General features: G+C 33.1%; 1 protein-coding gene across 1 annotated transcript; it reads right to left on the bottom strand.

Moving 5' to 3' along the window:
• Positions 1-10,469: 10,469 nt before the first annotated feature.
• Positions 10,470-21,042, bottom strand: LOC134264050 (alanine--glyoxylate aminotransferase 2, mitochondrial-like). Its single transcript, XM_062746349.1, has 14 exons — positions 20,908-21,042; positions 18,109-18,182; positions 17,352-17,536; positions 16,884-17,007; positions 14,881-14,975; positions 14,416-14,509; positions 14,148-14,213; positions 13,458-13,589; positions 13,018-13,110; positions 12,540-12,612; positions 12,257-12,405; positions 11,609-11,758; positions 11,046-11,144; positions 10,470-10,568 (listed from the first exon to the last, which is right to left on the bottom strand). The coding sequence occupies exons 1-14, from the start codon at positions 20,942-20,944 to the stop codon at positions 10,476-10,478; spliced, it is 1,464 nt and encodes a 487-aa protein (XP_062602333.1). The 5' UTR covers positions 20,945-21,042; the 3' UTR covers positions 10,470-10,475.
• Positions 21,043-21,668: the final 626 nt, after the last annotated feature.

The raw sequence follows: 21,668 nt of genomic DNA, 5'->3' as shown, positions 1-21,668 counted from the left end.
ATATACCATTGGATGCAGTCAGTATCAAGACATGTTATAAGCATTTACGGGAAAAAAATAAAACAAATTAAAATTGAAATATTTGATTTATTATAATTTATGTCCGTTGTCATGACAAGATACGAAAATTCAGTCCGTTGTCATCGGTCCGTTGTCGCTACTTTACTGTACGTATACACTATGAAGGAGGTCGATTTTAGTTTTTTTTTTTTAATGCTTTGATAAATTTCAAACATGCCTTCAATAAATGGGTGAACTAATTAGTCATAAGAAACTAAACGTATGCTATTTTCTATATTTCATATAATGTTCAGCTTTTGTTTGTCATACATATGGGCTTCAGCCTTTTTCCTTAAAAAACTAATTTCAAAGTGAAGGAAGAAATATGCTCGCTAACTCTCGATTCCTGCCTACATTTTGCACTCATTTTGTTTAATATTAATGGCAATTTGGCCATAAAATCGTTTTTAATACAAAGAACAGTTAAGTGGTAATTGATTAATTGTTTTGATACCAGCGCTAAATAGTGTGTTTCCCTATTTCAAGCTCTTAAAAAAAAGGGGGGGCGGGGTAGACGATATTCTCCATTGAAAGATCACCATATATTGAAAAAGTCTTGGATATGATTAAATGTTCCTAGTATATTTTCTTATGTTTTTGGCAAAGAAATTATAAAAATAAATATATTAATAAAATATAATGTTTCAGTTGTAAATCGCTTCGAAATTGGTGAAAAAATAAGCATTTAAATATCAGCCTAACAGTGCAGTAAAAAAATAACCAAACACAGATATGCAGTTTTGTCGATTATTTCATTCACTTGAATGGCAGAAAGTAGAATTATAACAAACCATTAAGGGGGATCACCTGATATTAAACAAAACAAGATAAAACATGAACATAGGTGCATGAAAGGTACAAGTGTGATCCCCCTGAGACTGACTAGAAATTTACATGCAGTGAAAATATTAGTTTACATGTAAATATGCATAAAATATAACATAAATGAGTTAATCCTTGGAGGCGTCCAAACAATTGAACCAATCTCAGATGACAAGTTACTACTATAAGAATGCAAAATAATACAAAAATGAACCCATAAAAAGGATGGGTGGAGGGTTTTTTCCATCGCACTAACAGTGTAACAGAAATGGCGCAACAAAAACAAAGATTTTTTTTTTCGATTAAAAAAATCCGTAACCATGGTAACTATCCGACGGTTTAAGATTTAATAGATTTCTCATAGCGGCATAAATTGAATTATCTCTGATAATTTTTTTTTGTTTGTTTTTTGTCGTTTTTTGTCTATATACATATCTATGATAATATTGTTTTTGTCGTTTTTTGTCTATAAAGTATACACACCCCCTTTGAAACACAAAAAGCTTTGGTTTGAATTTTTGAACAAAAAAAAATAGTCCATATCACCTGTAAAAAAGAATTTTTGTTTTACGGGGAGGGGGGTGGTGGTTATTTTTCGTTGATTTCTTTTGTGAAAAACAGAAGTTTTACCAATTTTTTTTATAATTATCTCTCTTTGTTTTCCCAAATAAGTAATGTTTTATGAAAATTTATATAATAACCTATAAAAAAAAATATATTAAAAATCCTTCGAATAAGTTAACTTTTGAAAATTATAATTTGGCGGTAGGCGGAAAAACAATATGTATTCAAATATTATATTATCTGTAATTATATACATTATATTATTTTTATCATTGAGGAAATATTCGTTAATTTAAGAGCTTATATCTCAAAGTAAAAGATTCCAGTCATTGGTTCATATTTCTCTTCAATTTGAATAAATTTCCTTGCCTATTCAAAAAATTCTTGTAAGAGTGAACATCCTCTGTCTACCGTTTACACCCACTGTGTGCTCCTTGTCTTGATCGGGAAATGTACTGGGAAAAATCCGTCAATGTGTAAAAAAAAAAAGCCTAATAATTACTATGAAAAACGTCAGTCAGCATTTGACTCCATGATAAATTGTATTTGCTGACAAGATCATTGCTTCGACCAAGGAACTTTTGAAATTATGACTTTCTAAAAACAAGATTTTTTATATTCTTGTTTCAGCAACTTTTTTCTCAATAATTTAATACGTATTAAAAATTTCTGTATTTTTAAGTTCGTGTAGATTCAATATTTTATTTTTGTTTTGCTGATAATAATTCGGGAATTGTTATAAGTTTGCACTCTATATATTAAAAAACATCAGAGAAAGGTTAGCACTTTGATGTATATACACTACTCCTAAGACGACCCCCCAAAAGATTCAAAATTTTCTGCAACGTGCTTTCTCTTTCTTAAGAGTACATATACATTTGATCATTTTTGATATATACGTATTTATTGATCAGTCTGACTAAAACCAGCCCTTACTATTTCACTTCAAACAAAGTGAAATAGGGACTAGCTTTAATCAGACTGTTTTATTGATAAACTTATATGTTAAGAAAAAGACACCGGACTAGAAAAACTTAACATGTACTGACAACGGACATTTTGCTTTTAAATCGCGATTTCTTAAAACCTGTTATAAAGAATAGGCTGTCAGTTGCCTAACACATGTAAAATTAAGTTTTTCTTCATATTTCAAAATAAAAGGACCATTTTGATAAATTTTACGTAAGAAATATTAAATTTTCAGGCTGACGATCATGACTTCACACATGGGCATGTGATTGCCAACGCAAACTCCTCTTTTATTACTTCATTTTAACGGCTGAAATTCATACAACACCAAAAGGGGTGTCAGTCCTATTCCCCATTGCAATTTCAGACATTGGTTGAAATTATTTAACTTAAGAAATGAAAAATTGCTCACGACCAGTCGTCTAAAGTAATGACACCGGACAGTTTTTGTCATAACCTTACCTGTATTTTCATGACAACGAGCCATTTTTAGTGCTTAACTTTAAATGTATCTGACAACGGTACTGTCTTGGAACTTAACGTGTTCCTGGCCGTGAAATAGGTTGTGAAAACATTTTCATAGTTTAATTGCTGTTCATCGTTAAACGATTAAAAATTTCTTAAAACCATACTGTCTTAAGAATTTTTTTAATGAAAATATGAATTTAAAAAAATGAAAGTATTGATAGTTATAGTAAAATACCTCAATGGAGAGCTACAGTCCTGGGAGTTTCGACGTTATCCTGTTAAGAGCAGAAGAGACGGATTTCCGGGAGGAAGCGCAATATGTTGCTTTATTAAATTACAATGTATATTTATAATTATTATGTACTAGTATTAATAACAATATGACGATCTTTTATGAGCTCATTATTTTTTTTACAACAAAAATAGTTCATTTGTCAAACATGGCTAAATCTCGGCAATAGTATTGGGGGATAAGGATATCCTTTTCCAGAATGAGCATGGTAACTATCATAACCCGAGGCTTAACTGCTTAAAATCAAGTAAATGTAGTTATTTTCCCCAAATCACTTCAAAAATACTTCTAAGAGATTAAAAAAAGACAATTAAAACAAACAGCAACGTTTTTACGAACACTCGCAATACTGTATTTGTATGACAGTATATATTTTAAACATTAATATTTCTAAATTACATATATGAACACACATTTATCCTACCTTCCTTCTAACTTCTTTGCATGCCCATTACATACTTTGCTCTGGGTCCTTACTTATTCTTCATGTATTCCCATTTCTTCAACTGTTCTCCTTGTCAATGCTTTTTGTATCTTTCCCATTTTATCAATGCACCTTTAGCTCCTTTTACTCTTTGGTTATTCAAAAGCGTACGCTGGACGAATGAAGTCGACATTCCCAGGATTCCTTTCTGCCGCTGCACGAAAAACACCCTTCTTTACTTCTTTAGATTTGACGCCTTAGATCGGTTTATTCTCACTTAGCCGAAATTCTAAATTTCTTATTCCCATCGAGCCAAAATTGGGATTTTCATACCTGAGTCGTCACCTGTGTATAGTCTGTTTTAGGCTAATACCTGTAATTTTTTACCTGTGGTGCACAAGTGTATTATCAACATATATGTACATATCATTAACATTCCTTTTATTACATTTTAATTAATCAGATTCTGCATATTAATAATTTTTAAACACATTATATTGATATCAATAACATTTTTAAAAAGGAAAAAAAAATAATTAAAATAATTTTGATGATTAAAATTTGGGATCATTTTATGAAAAGAGAAGAAAAAAATGTTTAAAATTATTTATGTGAAAAAGAAAAAAAAACTGATTCATCCGCTAAAAAAGAGATAGATTATTTTTGACAATATACAACTATTATTGAATTTATTACATAACTAATACTTTCCATTAAAGAGATATGTAGAATTAAAAAAACAAACAAACAAGAGGCCCATGGGCCACATCGCTCACCTGAGCACTGTGGCTAGGAAAAGCAGAAATTGGTTTATTATTGAAAAGTTGAAATCCAAAAGTAGTCCCATGACCAATCATGGCTTTGCTATTCTTGGGAAGATGATTTTTAAAGAATTTTCCTATATATTTCTATGTAAAACTTTGGTCGGCCATTGTGGCCCCGCTACCCCCGGAGGTCATGATTTGAACAAACTTGAATCTACACTACCTGAAGATGTTTCCCCATACGTTTCATCTTTCCTGGCACAGTGGTTCTTGAGAAGAAGATTTTTAAAACATGCCACCAAATTTTCATTAATTCCCAATTATCTCCCCTTGAATGAGGACATGGCCCTTCATTTGAACAAACTTGAATCCCCTTCACCCAAGGATGCTTTGTGGCAAGTTTGGTTGAAAGTGACCCAGCGGTTCTTGAGAAGAAGTCGAAAATGTGAAAAGTTTACAGACAGACGGACAGCTAGACAGACAGACGGACGCCGGACAAAATGTAATCAGAAAAGCTCACTTGAGCCTTCGGCTCAGGTGAGCTAAAAAAGGAATTGAATTAAATTTACTTTGCAGAAATGTACTAAATAGGAATTACATGTATTGAAAAATCAATTGATGGTTAATTGAAATAAAGAAACAAGTGGTTGTGATTGTATACTTATGCATATACTTATGCAATTACATTTTGTAAAAATATCATATAATCTGATTCATATAGTTTAATACTGGAAATGCATCAAGTTTCCATGCAAACCTGATATTAAGTCCTTAATGTACAAATTTAAGTTTATAGTTTAAGAACTAGGATTTTTAGAAAAATGTTCATATCACTTCATGTAAAGAAGAATTGGTTTCTTAAAATACCTATAATGAAAAAAAAATGTTTTAATAATAATATTGTATATTTATCAGATTTTTTCATAGGCATATCTATTTGTATTTGAAAATGCAGTAATTGCAGTCATTTTAATTTTTCATTTTTTTTTCTATTGATATGACATAACGTCGTAAAAAAAATAGGTCACCTGTAATTAATTTCTTTTGTTCTCTCCCTCCCCTTACCTGTACCCCATTCCCAACAAACCACCAAAACCAGTCACCTGTATAAATTTTAGAACTTTGGCTAAGTGGGAAGACACCCTTAGATCATGGGTAGTGATCTTTTGACATACCGTGGAAATATATTGCTCTGGGTGTCTCTCAAGATAATCACCCTAAGAAAAAGTTTTTTTATTCTAAAATTCGGCAAACTGAAAAAAGAAATCTTGTTTTTCTTACTTAAATTAGAAGCTGCGCATATTGTCACCGGCCTTCCTATTTATATATGCCCCTCGTAAGTCTCTATATTATGAAACAGGATGGGAAACACTAGCCTATAGACGGGAAAAGAGAAAATTATGTTTATGTATGAAATATGGTATCGCGCCAGAGTATTTCTTAAAAATCTATTACCTCCTGATGTCTCACAAACTACCCATTATGATTTACAATTGCAATGATATTACTATTCCCCATTATTATTGCCTTATTGAAAAATTCATTCTTTCAATCCACAGGCACCTGACGTTACTTATTTTTCTTTTAAGAAAAAAAATATGCTCCCTACCTTTATTATTAGGTAGGGGGTATATATTTTTTTTATTAAACAGGCGCGTAGCCAGGCGTATGTTTGTACGAAAAAACGTCCACATCATTTTAGGGAAAAAGGAGAGAGGGAGAGGCAGGCGAAATTTTTATGCTCTTAAATCATTTTGCAATAAATAAATACTTTTAAAAATAAAAGAAATGTTTAGAAACAATTTAATAAACGATAAATAATAACTGAAAATTAACAGAATCAGTTTTAGGGGAAAATATGAAAGTAGACATCTCTATTTCTGATATCATTAGATTTTCCTTGAATCTGGTTTACGTATTGCTGATTTTTTTTTCTAAGTGCATTACATTTTTATATACATGTACCACTCCAACCAATTACTTTATCATAAGTATTTTGTCTCTTCAAAAGTCTAAAATTGTTTAAGTGGGCTCTTCATATTACATAAACAACGATACAATGTATTGGGCATATCCTTTCTCATTTTAGAGTGTTTTTTCCATATTTTGTACAAAAAAAGACCTCGAAAACATGGGTGCATAACAGTGTAAGAAAAATGCGATCAGGAGGGTCGAATATGCTCATCGAAATTCAAAAGCTGTCGGGGCATCGCCCTCTGGACCCTGACCAGGGCTTAACAACGAACCCATAGGGGACATTAGGCCCCCAAACCCCCTGCCTTGCGTCCACATCAAAAGTGGCCATGTATGCCACTGAAAATAAATAACGCGTCAGGTGCCTGTGGTTGCGATTAACAAAGTACCAGTGGGGGTACAAAGTAAACAAACCGGAGTGGCATACCTTTCTCTCATATATATAATGTACGAGTATAGTGGGGTATTTTTTGTATAGCGATTATTTTGGGGTTTTGACGATTTTTTCATATTGTACACATGATGAATAAGTGTAATAAATATATTTTGTGAAAAAAATTTCAAATAAACCCAGTGGTTGAATATCGGGGGGGGGGGGGGGGGGGGAGGGGTCCTCTCCACAAGTACCTGTGTTTTTTGGGAGACCAGGTCTTCCAGCAAAATATTGGAATTCCCTTGGGTACCAATTGCGCCCCGTTATCAGCAGACCTATTTTCATATTCATACGAAGCAGAATTTGTTCAAAAGCTTATACATGAATAGAAGAAAACATTTGCTGTTCCCTTCAACTTCACATTTACATATAGAATAGAATATATTTATTATTCCAGATCAGGGCCCTTGTGGGCATATTACATACATGATTATTAAACAAAGCATATAATAAATAGTTATTAACAAAATGTGAAAGTGTTCAGCATATTCTTAGGGGAGATCAACATTACCGCTACATCACCCAAAATTTCAACTCATTACCGCTACATGTTTTCAAAATTTCGACCGATCAATACCGCTACATATCGAATCGGCCAGGTATGATACGGAATATGACTTCCAATCATAGATCATTTTACAAGACAGCAGTATGTCAAGCAAATGGCATACAAAACTTTAGCGATTGCATAAAGGTATTGTGAAGACTGTGAGTTATCTATGGACAGTGCTTGATTTTAAAATTTTTAAAGTGTTTTGTGAAATAAAAGATATTGAATTAAAAAAAAAACACCCTGCTCAAAGTCCTACTTTTACCTCCTAGAGGTGAGCAGGGAAATATGCCTTACACTTGTTTATGTTGTATTTTAAATCAATCTGTCCTCTCAAAAGTAGCTGGCTAACAAAAAAGACAATATACAGGTAATGTATGCATTTATATTTAGCGGTAATGTAACGTTTTTTGTAGCGGTAATGACTATGTAGCGGTAATGAAAATTTCGAAAATGTAGCGGTAATGATACGCGCCCATTCTTAGTACATGTACATACTTAATCAATTTACACATGGTTCATAATTTGAGATAAATATATGATTGAACTACGTATTGTCAATTTTGGCACAAATGCAGTAGAAGTTAGGCATATATTAGGTTTTGTATTTTTTATCACAAATGTATACACGACACTGCTACATGAATTGCCCGACCAATAATGACTCGGCTGTAGGAAGCAAAGGGAAACGGTATAACAAAACGATTAATTCGAACCTTACGTTCCTTACTAAGATCTATAGAAAATCTTATAAGAGTAATTAGAAAAGCCATATATCAACTTCCTAATTCGTAAATACATAGCTAGCTGCAGATCTGTAGCGTTATGGTTTTATATATTTGACTTTGACCATAACGCTACAGATTCCGTAATGCAAAAAAGGTGCAATTTACGGCGCAATATTTTTTGCGCACTTTTGGGGAGAATTTCTCCACTTTCCAGCCTCGGTCAATCAACTACCTTTCACTCACTAATTCTAGACACATTCTGTAGCCAATATGTATATTTTATCCACCTCCCAACCATTTGAAGTGAATTTTCAGCAATCTAACAAATAATTTTGATCAAGCGAGTTTATCACTTGTATAGACGACTGGTTGGGAGATGGATAAAATATACAGATTAGTTAAAAAATGTGCCTAGAATTAGGGAGTGAAAGGTAGTTAATTGATCGATGCTGAAAATGGAGAAATTCTCCCCAAAAGTGCTCAAAAAATATTGCGCCGTAAATTGCACCTTTTTGCATTACGGGATCAGTAGCGTTATGGTCAAAGACAAATACCCCCGGGTATACAAAATCATAATGCTACAGATCTGCAGATAATACATAGCCAGAACAAATGTTGAAACAGGTTTGACACCATATTATTGATGTTTTGGAGTCTGAGAGATGTAATATTTTTCATTGAAAATTTATTACTTTTTAATAGGTCTAAGTTCTCCATTATTATCATCTAGATGTCAAAGAAAACAATACAAAGAAAATTATTATATACTCAGTACTTTCTCTTTCAGATCCAGACTGTTAATTTTCTTCTGTATATAGGGTATCCTATAATGTATACATATGATTCAAATCAACGTATTCCTAGTAAAAATGAATCAATTTTTGGCTGAAGAAGCTTCAGTATTTGTGTCCAGTGAATAGATTGACATCAAATTTTCTGTATTCCCATTCTGCACTTTTTTTGTGGGTGCTTTATGCTATGGTATTTTGAAAAGGCTAATTTAATTCATTGTTGTCAATCATCAAATGTTGTTGCCATGCTAGATTTAGTATAATTTACATGGTGTTTAATTCCTGGAGACTTTTAAGGCACACTTGTGTCAAGACATAATTTGGCCTCCAGACAGGTGCAATCAAAATAGGAGGAAGAAGCAATGTGCAACTTTAATCAATTAATTAGTCTATGGTGGATCCAGAAATTTCATAATGGGTGGGGGTGGGTGGGTGTACAATGCAGGGGGTCTGCATTGAAGCCCCCCACATGTCCAGGGCAAAACCCTGGTGTGGGTCCAAGGGCAAAAGCCCCCAGAATCTAAGGAATTCTAACAAACAAGAGGTGTTTTTCCCTTTGATTTTAGGATAATACAAACAAAATTTAAATAAAAAAAAATTCAAACAGGGGGTGAACATCCAGCTCTGGAGCCCTTGGTTTTAGCCAGATGAAATAATGGACAAGTCATGCTTTTATAAGACTTTATAGCTTCCAATCTCTACAATACAAGTTTCTGAAAAAAATTACCCAACGTTTCATTTCAGAGACATCTCCTTTCTAATCTTAATATTTCACTGACTAGGCATGCGTAATAAATACAAAAATAAATATCGTAGATAGAAAGAGAATTAACTGTGACTATTAGTGCCAAAAAAAATGTATTCATTGTGTATACAATTACAGAATAAAACTACATACAAATCTAAGTGCAAAGAAAATGTTCAGAAAATAAATGTCCCCGTTTCTTTTTGTAGTTGCTTGATCACATTGAATTATGGTGGTTAGTTGTTTGACTTATGTTGAAGAAAAATTTTTTTTCCTCTTTAACGAGTCTTTATACAATTAAAAAGATGAAAAAAATTTATCTCCATGTGATGAAAAAGCAGATTTCACTGACAGTTTTAAGGAAGCTGTCCATAGTGATCTAACCATGGTCTGGAAGGTCAAAAGCAAACACTAGTATTGAAATGAATTTAACACACATGGATTTATGTCTAAAAATGACTGCATTCAAAAATAATCTATTGGTGTTCAAAACAGGTAGCATAGTTTCTGAATATAAACTGTGTAATATAAAAAGATACTGGTTGATTCTAACATCAGCATATTTATTTACAATACACTAAAGTAGTGTAAAAAAATGAATACACATGTATTTGACACATTTACCCATGTACCAGGGGTACCAAGTATATATAAAAAACAAACCAAAAAGGCTCTACATTCTAAACATTCAAGCTGGTTGCAGTTTAAATATGACTTGTTCAACTCCTCAACTTGATATCGTCGCTAGTTGATCATAAAATATAATTTGCATCTAAACATTTGTTCACTGTACAAAAACAAAAAATTACTCCACTCTCATTCGTATAGATTATAAGGTAAAATTTCCCTATCATTGTTTCCCTCTGAAGTTTGATTTTTAACATAAAGCTATCAAGAAAGTGCTTTCAATGCCTCTCTTAGAACTGCTATGGTGTAATCCACATCAGCCTTAGAAATACACATGGGGGGTTTGATGCGAAGAACCTGTAAAAATATAAATATCCTAAATAAATGTGTAAAAATTTATGGTATCAGATTTGCAGTTATGTTGCATGTATGAAACAGTCAACTTTTATCCATTCTATCAAATTATTTATGCCAATACATGTTTATTCTTCTACTGTAACACGTACCGTATAAGTAGAATTTTTAGTGAGGATTTAATTTTGGCATTATTAGCGAAGGTTCCAAGATCGCTAAAATTAAATATCACTAAAAATAAACTGTCCTTAATTTGCAGTAGCTTAATTAGTGAGCATTTTCAAATCGCTAAAATTACATCTCGCTAAAAATAAAATAGCCTATTTTAAAGACAAATTGCTAAATTTGTGTCTCGCTAAGATTTCCACTTATACGGTATTCAACATTTAATGTTACTCTAATTTATATCTCCAAGTCTTCTCCATCAATATATGTATTTATTATTAATTCTCCCTAAAATGTACACAAAAAAATACATACATTTCCAAATATCCCTCCTTTTCCCACTAAGATGCCGTGTTCTCTCAGGAATTCCCAGATCTTGTTTACGTCCTCAACAGGTAACGGTGTGATGGTTTCCTAAAAGGCAGAAATATACCAATGTAAAAAAAAAATCATAGATTTTATTATAAGCACGTTGTTTAAATTCTTTTATGCATTTACTGTAAACAATTTTAATTTATTTATAGTTGATTTACAGTTAAGATTAAAACAAAAAGATTTTTTTCTTTTACTTTTATCAGTTATGAGTATATATCCAGGACTGAACTTTTCTTGAAGGATTATCAATCACATATTACATGTATATATATTTTGTCAAACATTAAACAGTTGTTCAAGTAAGGGTCATCACTTATTTACCTCCCTTTGTTCATCAAGTTCATGTTTTAATATTTACAGATCTCTTAAATTTGTGTTTATTCTGTGCTCAAAAGAGACAAGAGAATTACAAATGTTTTCAAAATAACTAAACTGAATTCCTGGAACTCAAATTTATTGGTGTAAGTTAACACATCAGAACATCGATGATGATGGACCCTTACCCTCTCTTTGACTAGTTCTATTCCAATCATTAAGCCTTTCCCTCTGACATCCCCTATAATTTCAAATTCATCCATCATTTTTCTGAGTTCCAAAATGAAGTAGGTCCCAGTAGAGGCTGCGTTCTCCTGGATTTTTTCTTCCTTGATCACCTGTTTGACCAAAATGCTTAATAGATTTTACATGTGCTAAGGTTGTATGAAAATGCATAACAAAAGTTACTCAAAACCAACTATTATTTGCGTCATCTTTCATTCATGATGCCTCAGTCATAAAATCAATCCGTAGTGCTTAATTTCTGTGACTGAGGAAACATTCTCTACAAATACAAAGCAAAATAATTGGTTCGCGTTCAATAAATATTCTAGAGTTAAGAAGGATGTCAAACTTGCGAAAATTTCTTGCATGCAAATAAAAGTGGTTTACAGTATGCCAATAAATATCTGAATCCACGTGTTTGCAAGGGAGGCTCCTGCTTTGCAGCGCCATTGTTTTATCTTACTTACATCCTATGGTATGTGGTTAATTAAGGTATATAGTAAATTATAATCTATGGTAAATTATGGTATGTGGTAAAATTATCATATATGGTAAATTAAGGTATGTGGTAAATTACATGTATGTCACACATCAATCTAACACAGACGTACATCTAACACAGCGGATCCTACAGCACAGGCCAGGGGGTTCCCTCCGTAGGTATTAAAATGCAGGGCCTTTGCCATGGATAAGGCAATTTCAGGGGAGGTGACCACTGCTGCCAAGGGAAAACCATTCCCAATACCCTTTGCCATTGTAACTAGAAACAGAATATACATTTTGTTTTGGCCATTCTGCAGGTATTCTCTCACGATACACAGTGTCTTTTTCATGGATACATGTATCTTGAAGTCAAAGATCTGACTGTTAGAGATTGAAAGAATAAAAACATACCAATATCTGGAACAACACCATGGTTTTCAAATCCCCAGAAATGTTCGCCCAACCTTCCAAATCCTGTTTGGACCTGGAATGTATGTACATATTGTACTTCCCAAAACAGCAACAGTACAGCAAAACTCGTTTAGTACGAACACGGATATTGCGAATTTACGGATATAGGGAAGTCATCTTGGATCCCCAGCTATATGAATTTAATGAATTTCTTGTACGGTTATAACAAATTATGGATATAGCAAAGTAATTTCATAGGTCCCTGTGACTTCGTTATAACTGAGTTTTGCTGTACATACAATCAGCAAGAAATAATCAGATTAAAGTTGCAAATGATATAATTTACCAATGTCATTGCTATTATCATTTAATCAAGAAACTGATACTTAATGTTGCAAAATTGACTTTAAGAAATTGAAATACAAGACCATGAATTAAAGACTGGCAATGAAGTTTTACCAAGCTTTAGATATCTTACCTCATCTGATATACAAATTCCTCCTTTTGCTCTGACCATTTCAAATGCCCTTTTCAAGAAATTCTTTGGAAATTGTGTTGTTCCACCTACTCCCTATAAAAGAAATTTTTTCCCATGAAATTTATACATTCAGATATACATGTAATTTATAACATAGGTGTTGAAATGTAAATACAGTACCTACAAAGGAAATTAGCTTTTATTATATGCATGGGAGCAATATTAGGACAATAAATTATTAAAACATGTACATGTACCGTATAAAATATGTACAATTTAAGGTATTAATTTATTACACAGCGCAATATAATACACACAAAAATTTCTCACTGTAATCTTAGAAGAAAGTCACTCAGCACCCCCACCCCCTTGTGAATTACCTTGTTTTACAATTAATGTGTTTCTTTTCTTCTAGCAAGCCGGAGGATTCACAATCTTACCTGAATGGATTCAGCAAAGAATGCCCCACATTTGTCTTTGGGCATGGAGAACCTCAACACATCCTCCAGCTGTTCAACGTACTTCACCCCGGCCTTACACTCCCCCGCCCCACAGTCACAGGACCTCAGGGTCTAAAACAGAAAATCAAGGCAATCATTATACAGGATTGTGATAGCTTAGCTCTCAAATCATATACTAAATCTATACTTATGTTCTAGTTGATTAAAGATGTAGTACATAATATATTAGAAAGAATCAAAACAATATCAAACAAAAAGGACATATACATGTATATAACATTTTCAAAAATTTTAATTTTTGAAAACAAAAAAACCCTCAAAAAACCAACAAAAAACTTTTTAATGTTTCCACCAAAATTCTTATGCATAGTTATTTTTGTACCTAAGCCATATGATTCTGCAATGTACTTGTGGTGAAGTGATTAAGACAAAATTGACTTTCTGTGTAAATGAATATAAAACACAAAGTTGTTTTAATGACTAAGAGATGTTCTGGCACCTACTTTATACTAAGGCCAGCTGTGATAATTTTAACTTTTATACAATCATAGAGAAAATATCATATAGGGCTAGCACTATAGCCAGGATGTGATTTCGTACCTTTCAAAAATTCATAATCAATGTTTTTTTATTCATTCATTCATTCCATATTACTGAATATGAACTGACCTGGGAGGGAGAGTCCCTACAGTTTGCTCCTCCCCAGGGGCCTCGGTAGGGGTCAGGATTCATGGACTGCAAAGACAAAATTTCATTACTCATTTATACTGTATAATCACATATAATATAAATATTGTTACTGATGTAAGATATAATGCTCTAAAAATCATTTGCCATTTACCAAAAAAAAGTTATTTTTCTTATGATCATTTGGCTCTCTGTAGTTTTTAAAAAAAAAAAATCTTTTATTTAATTTTTAGGTTTAAGATTTTAAAACCTGATGAATGCCGAATCCAGTGGGTACATTGAACCTCCATGTAGACATAGCGGTTAGACCCATGAGGTATGGACTAGCACCATGGTATGCATTCCTAAAGAGAAATGAAATAAATACATGAATAAATTTGTGGAAAACATCATGCTAACTACTACTCCTACAAGTAAGAAAACATATACGCGGCGCCAAGTCAAAAGTATCTCGCCGTGAACCTCTAGCATGCTGGAGTAGCTAACTACAAGAAACAATAACCTCTAAAGAAGATATCAAGACAATTTTTAATGTATTGACAGCATTTGAAGATTAAAACTCTGTAGTATTCTTTTTCATCTTTATAGAATTTCAGTTTGTTTTATTTTAATTTTTTTTTTTGCTGATAAATGAAATTGAAATTAAAACAAATTCCAAATTCCCACACCCTTATAAACTTAGAATCTTGATTAAAATATTAAGGCCATCACTTGCCTGAGTGAGATAATGTCAAACACACCAGTGTGCATCCTGGCCATCAGTACTGCTAGATCATTGGCTTCAGACCCACTGTTTGTGAAATATACAACCTGTAAACAACAAAACAATTAATGGAGATCAATTCTACAGCAAGTCTGCAGTTACCCACTGGTGACAGTTTGGGGTTCTATACGCTATGGTTATATCTAACACAAGAGAAACTGAATTTATGGTTCCAGAACATCAAATATCATGCATTCCAACCTGGTCTTTGTATAAATTTCAAAGGTAATAATTCCTTTTCTTTCTTGAAACAGAAATCTCTCTCTCTCTTTCTAGAGATTTCTTATCTATGAAAACCATTGCCATTTATCAGTCAGTAAACACCACTACGTACGCAAGTGAGTTAAGGCTAAATATGGGCTTTTCTATGCAAATGAGCTAATAATAATGCATAAAATGTGTATTTTATGTACAGAGAATGTTCAAATTGATTTTCTTATACATACTTATTACCGACAGTATATTATTGCAAGTGTACATCATGACATAATATTTATATTCGCTGTGTTTTTCTACTAAGCCAACTGTGAAATTGATTTGAAAGTCATTTTTGTGTATACTCACGCGTAGAAATATACACGGAGAAACGTGCGTTAACGTGACGTCACAATGAGGCTGCAGCAACGTTAGTAAAAATGCAGCGATATAGGGCAGCGAGAAATTCAAATATTGAGTATATTTTAGTTGCTTCCGAACACGTAAAATGTAAATATAAGGAATGTTTTTCAGTTTAGTGTGAATTATTGGTGTGTGAATCACACAGACTTGCTCGGCATATTTTTCATGAAGCGCGCTATGAAATATGCCTACGTGACAAGTCTGTGTGATTCACACACCAATAACTCACACAAAACTTAAAAACATTCCTTAAATATTATGACGTCATAGTTCTTTCCCATTGAAGGTAATAAAACACATCAACAACACAACGTCGGCGCAAGGGCATATCCTATTTAATTTAAAATGAATACATTAATGTATAATACCAAGGAGAATATTCTTAAAAGTAATAAAATTGCTGCACAAATCCTATGCTATTCTTCAAACGATAAAAATTTTACTAAACTTGCACTGGACTGTGCATTTTTACCCTATTTCAACTTAGTACTGTACGAATGGTAACTTAACAATTGCAGTGTCAACATTTGTGCTGCAATATCTTAAACCCTTGGAATATTCTGCTTCTCTTTATACCTTGTTTCTGTAAAACAAAGTAATGTATGCCCTTGCGCCGAAGCAATTTTGTTGATGTTTCTTATAAACTTGTGTAGTAAAGGTCGATGACGTCATAATGTGTACTGGCTATTGCATATCGTGGGTACCAGGAATGTATTAGAAAACAAGTCTTAGCATTTTCTTTGCGGTATGTATAGCAATTACGGGTTTTAACTTATGAATACAATGACATACATATTTATAACACAATATTCAACATATTTAATTTTCCTTTTCAGTTTTTTCATACAGTGTTTTAATAGAAAATTGAAAACTCATTTTTATAAATTAGCATTTGATTAACTTTTTAGATTGATCTATCTATTGAATTTTTATTTGTTTTTCTTAAACATTATATTTTTAAGTCCTTGTGACTGTATTTTTTATTCTTATTCTGTATCAAAACAAGACATTTTCAATATAAGTCAAATTTTTATTTTTAAGTAATATATGCAATGTTTTATGTACATTCTATGTAAAGCGCCTTAGGGTGATATTTTTTATTATATAGGGCGCTATAGAAATTTATTATATTATTATTATTATAAAAATATAAACAATATAATTTCTTTTTTGCTTGTTAGTTCCAGAATTTGTCTTCGCAGCTGTTGCAGAAAAATACATAACCCGTTTTAGCTGGTGCAGGTTATGTACTATTACTGGAACAGCTGCAACATTAAACCAATGAAAGCATTTTATTGTTGAAATACATCATAAAATAATCGACTGAAATTACTTACCTTTAAATTCCCAGGTAATTTAGAGGCCAGCTTTTCAGCATATTCATGGATAGTTGGATGAAGATAAATGTTAGTTGTATGCCACAGGTTATCCATTTGTTTCTTAGCTCTCTCTGTAACCTTCCTGAAATGAAACTAAGAATTATACATATGCAATGTATGATACATATTGGTTTTAAAGTCTGCAAGTCTACAACTCCATTTATTTAAAACATTTTAAACTTCTCTGTTTGGAATAGCAGATACATGTATAATGAATTTTTTGCAACTTTTGTAATTAAATGTAGCATTTTAAAATTTTTACTTCACTCTCTTAGCTATATGATTGATGATGAAATTTTATTATTGAAACGTAACATTTTTCAATTTTACTCCGCTGTATTAGCCATATCACTGATGGAGAAGACATGACTTTATTGTACTAGTAGTTTCATGGCATTCTGTATCTTACTGCAATATGTTACTTACGGGTGGCAGTGCCCCACGCTAACAGTGACAATGCCCCCAAACAAATCCAAGTATCTCTTCCCCTCCGTGTCCCAGAGCCACTGCATGTGACCCTGAACAATCATGATTGGATTCTTGTAATAGGTCAAAAGGGCAGGGGTCAGATGGGACTTTCTGACTTTCATTGCATCATCATAAGATATGCCCTGTAAATGATAAAGGAAGCTACAGAACAACAGGAAACAGCAGCATGACACATTCAGCACTAGGATGGGAGGTAATACACAATTGTCATTAAACAGCAGTGCAGATTTTTCTATCCTTATTCTTAAATGACATGCAGGAACTAAAAGTATAGAGTACCTGTCTTAAACATGTTCAACATATGAACTTTTAAATGAATTTTACATGCAGTAGTGGGAAACTGACACAACCCCCCCTCCCTTTTTTTTTTTGTTTTTCTGTCCTTTTTTAAAAGCAGATCACTTGCCTTTTTTCTGCTGCATGCTTGGAAACTAAAAAGACTCATATAATTATTTAAGTAAGCATATAAGACCCCATTTCGCCATACCTGTAGTCAAGACCCTTGTAAACTTGTAATAGAGCAAATTTTTCTTACAAGCCCCCCAAAAAATTTAAATTGATAGCAAAATTGAAAGAAATATGGAGAAATTCATGCAAAATGTCAGGTATATTATATTATATACATGTATACCTAAATGGAAATTGATTTACTGTCTTGATTTCTCAGCTCAGACCAAAAGGTAAGTAATTCTACCTGGTATTTCTGGGGAGTGAATCCCGCAGGAGGCATATCTGGGATAGAACTGTAGAAACATCCACATTGTTTTCCTGAAAGTAAAACAATTTTTCAATTTAAAATCAAAGTACTGAGAGTACTGATACAAATCATCACGTTTCAAGTTTATCCAAGTGTTGACATATATGTAAATACACATCGTTTTATGAATAAAATTTTCAAATTAATATTGAATAGCATTCAAGAAAATGCAACACAATAAGAAGAATGCCTTTTTGTAACAAAGTAGGAATCCAGTCAAATCTATGCTAGAATGTTCACCCGAACTTCTCACTAAAATAAAAAGAGCACAAAAAAAATAATTTAGAAATATCTCATTATTGTGTCCAATACATGTACAGTGTGCCATATGGAAATCACAAGTCAAATTTATGGGATAAAGCTGTAAAATTAGCTTTTAATCCTAATAATTTTATGCCCCTCCATATTCCCAAGTCAAGGGTTTTGATTTGCTCCGCCCCCGTGGAGCAGAGCAGATCAAAAGCCCTTGACTTTGTATGCTATAAGGCAGTGATGGCATTCCATAAAAGCCCTTGACTTGGGAAGATGATGTCCCTCAAGACACATTAATTTTAGATGTCTAAATGACCTTAAATGGGCCCTTCCCTGGAAGCATCCTGCAGACAAGTTTAGTCAACATTATACTTTATTGGGAAAAGAAATTTTCTGAAAACTTTAATTTGGTCACTCTTTCTGAAAATAAGATCCAGAATCCCATTACCGGCAGTATCTGGAAGTGTGATTCCCTATGTGCACCATCCATGCAAGGACTAACAATTACATGGGAATGGACTTGCTTAATCTGAAAACTGTTTATTGGAAAATTTTGGTCAGATTAAGCATCCCAAGTCTATGTCTGACATTGTTCCAGGTATAGCTTTTAGTTCCTTGGGAATAAATTTGCTCTCATTAAAATTAAAACTGGGATGTGAATATCATTGGGAAAGATGGGGGGGGGGGTTAAGATCATGCTGATTTGTCAAGGTGACCTAAAATTATTAGATGTATGCTTCTGAAAAGGTAATCTTATTTGGCACAGAGAGCATGTCTGTATTATTTTGTTTCTCATGTCTATTTTTGTAATGGTATTCCATTTTTAGTTGTCTACCCTTTCTCACCAATGCACTGCAGTTATGAACTTAAATACATGTATTTTTCACATGAAGACAAAATATACTTGAATTCCAAATATTTTTTATGCTTCAATAAACATGTATGTGCAAAGATATGAAGCATAACATGCTAAAATGATTTAAAATATATCCCCTATTCATTCTAATTCCTCACTTTCCTCACTCGATCCTTTTAAAAAGTTAGACTTTAGATATGAATATTAATATGCACATCAATTGAATCTAATGACTCTCGCGGAAATCTGAAATACTTAATAGTTATAAACAACCCCAACCATTTAAATGACCATAAACTTAGACAACCTAAATTGGAGCAAGAAGAATGAATATGTCGAGGCAAAATAAAGTAAAAATTCACTAGCATGTTATGTATGACATCTGAGGTGTGTTCAGTAGAGCGAGCACTGTGTCTGATCAGTTGACAGGTAAATCTCACAAAAAATAGTATCCCATGAGCACTTGCTCTACTGCACACACCTTAAGATTGCTCCCTGATCTACCTTAAACTGTAAACAGAATCTCTGTAGCCATTGGCTGGCAGACTTTTAAAAGTAAGAAATCAGCAAAATGTAAAAGGTCATAAAAAGTAGGTGAAATCCTATAGCATTTAGAATTGAAACAACCCTGAAGTTTTTTTTTTACCAACAACACCAAAAAAATTGCCTGCATCCAGGTCAACTTTTAAGTAAATTTTAGAAAAGATGTTCTTTTGTTAGTCTGAAGTTGTTTTTCTTAATTACATCATGCATGCATGTACATGCATACATTTTAGCAACAGTTGAAAAACACAAAAAATGAGTCCAGCGTTATCTTTAGCAATTTTATCAGCTGGCAAAGTAAATAAAGCCTGCCACTTCCAACCAATATCAGGTACTTATATTAGCATTTCATGGACAAAAACATGGGGGGCACAACAAGCAAGTCGCTGAACGCAAGGTCAGATACCTATGGAGAAGTTGTTTACAAAACACCACAACAAACACACGTGCTTTATTGCCCTTCTGATCTCTCTAGAGAAGTGGACAGACTTTTAGAAAGTTCAGGAATGAAGACTATAATGAATGTCAGCCCAGTTTTATAAAGAGAATATATTTGCCTCAATTTAGTATCTGTTTTTTCTACAGTTCTAAACAATAATATTTAAAATGTTCCAATCAATATCATGCTAATACACAAATATTCATAGTGATTTTGGAAGTGTTTTTTTTTGGGGGGGGGTCACACTTTAGGGAGAGCCACTCAGATCATGACAGTGATCTAGTGAGGTTGTTCAAATTTTCCAATTTTCTCTGTGTCTAGTACCTTTGTGCTTTATATCAATGTACCATCAGCTCGATATATTAAAAAAAACACAAAATTCAAAAAGCCAATAGGCCTACACGTTCCGAATTGGATACACTAAAGGATTAACGCGTAGGGTGCTTACAAGAAGCAATACGGTAATGATTGTTACGTAAGATGCAATATTCCGTTCATTCCATTCAACAACTCATGCGGCATTGTTTTAGAAGAAATAATAACAATTTGTAAAAATTACAAAATGTGTTTACATTCAATTTGCCCCATATCAAAGCTACAATATTCATAAGTAATATTAACATTGCAAATTAGGCCTAATACATACCACCTAGATTTCTCCTGAGCAAACTTCTGAGAGCCATGATACAGCGACCCAGTTTATAAAACCGGCCGTAACTACCTTCTCTGAGCTTCAGCTGGTAGAATGACGACCTAGTTTCCTGCGCAATGTGCGTGCGAAATTGTACGGAAACCCATTCTGGACAAATATTGTAGGCCTATTACTGCTTGAGTCAATACATTGATTTAGCCACATGACTGAGGATAACAAATTAAATATTCATTCAACTGTTCAAGAGTTCGAAATCCCCTGAATATTGCACTTCAAGGAAGGCTTTATCATCGTATTGAATAAAATAGCAAGAATTCTTTTATGGTACACGTAATTTAATGATAACAAGAGGCCCAGGGGCCTTAAAGGTCACCTGAGCATATTAAATGTTGAACAGGCGCGTAGCATCGTTTTTGAAAGTTGGGGGGGGGGGGGGGGGGGGGGGGGGGTCAGAGAAATTTTTTTTACTTACCCCTGAGAAAGTTGAAAATCGATCTTCACTATATTATCAAATTCATAAGGTTTCAACACTACCACGGAATTCCTGATCCATTGACCAGGATGTTCCCAGCTTTGAAAGAGGTGCCTTCCTCATCATAGCTATGCACTTGGTTTGACTGTTCAGGGGCCATGAAGTTCGAAATTTTGGAAGAGGTGTCCTTTCTCATCATAACATTTACGTTTGGTTCATTTGTAATTTGTGCGCCAGAGTATATAGATAAGATAAAATTTAAAACAAGCAAATTCAAAGAATT

The sequence above is a fragment of the Saccostrea cucullata genome, unplaced genomic scaffold, assembly GCF_032062105.1.
Source record: "Saccostrea cucullata isolate Sc308-1 unplaced genomic scaffold, CSIRO_AGI_Scuc_v1 ctg1621, whole genome shotgun sequence".
Taxonomy (NCBI): Eukaryota; Metazoa; Mollusca; class Bivalvia; order Ostreida; family Ostreidae; genus Saccostrea; species Saccostrea cuccullata.
Note: the sequence above shows the minus strand (reverse complement) of the source record. Positions and strands in the feature narration are given on the sequence as shown.

Excerpts from the sequence above, each read along its gene's own strand:
- LOC134264050 (XM_062746349.1), bottom strand. The coding sequence starts at position 20,944 with ATGGCTCTCAGAAGTTTGCTCAGGAGAAATCTAGGTG. Across the intron at positions 13,111-13,457 it reads TCTTTGCTGAATCCATTCAG|GGAGTAGGTGGAACAACACA; the intron begins GTAAGATTGTGA and ends TTTCTTTTATAG. Across the intron at positions 12,613-13,017 it reads GAATTTGTATATCAGATGAG|GTCCAAACAGGATTTGGAAG; the intron begins GTAAGATATCTA and ends CATACATTCCAG.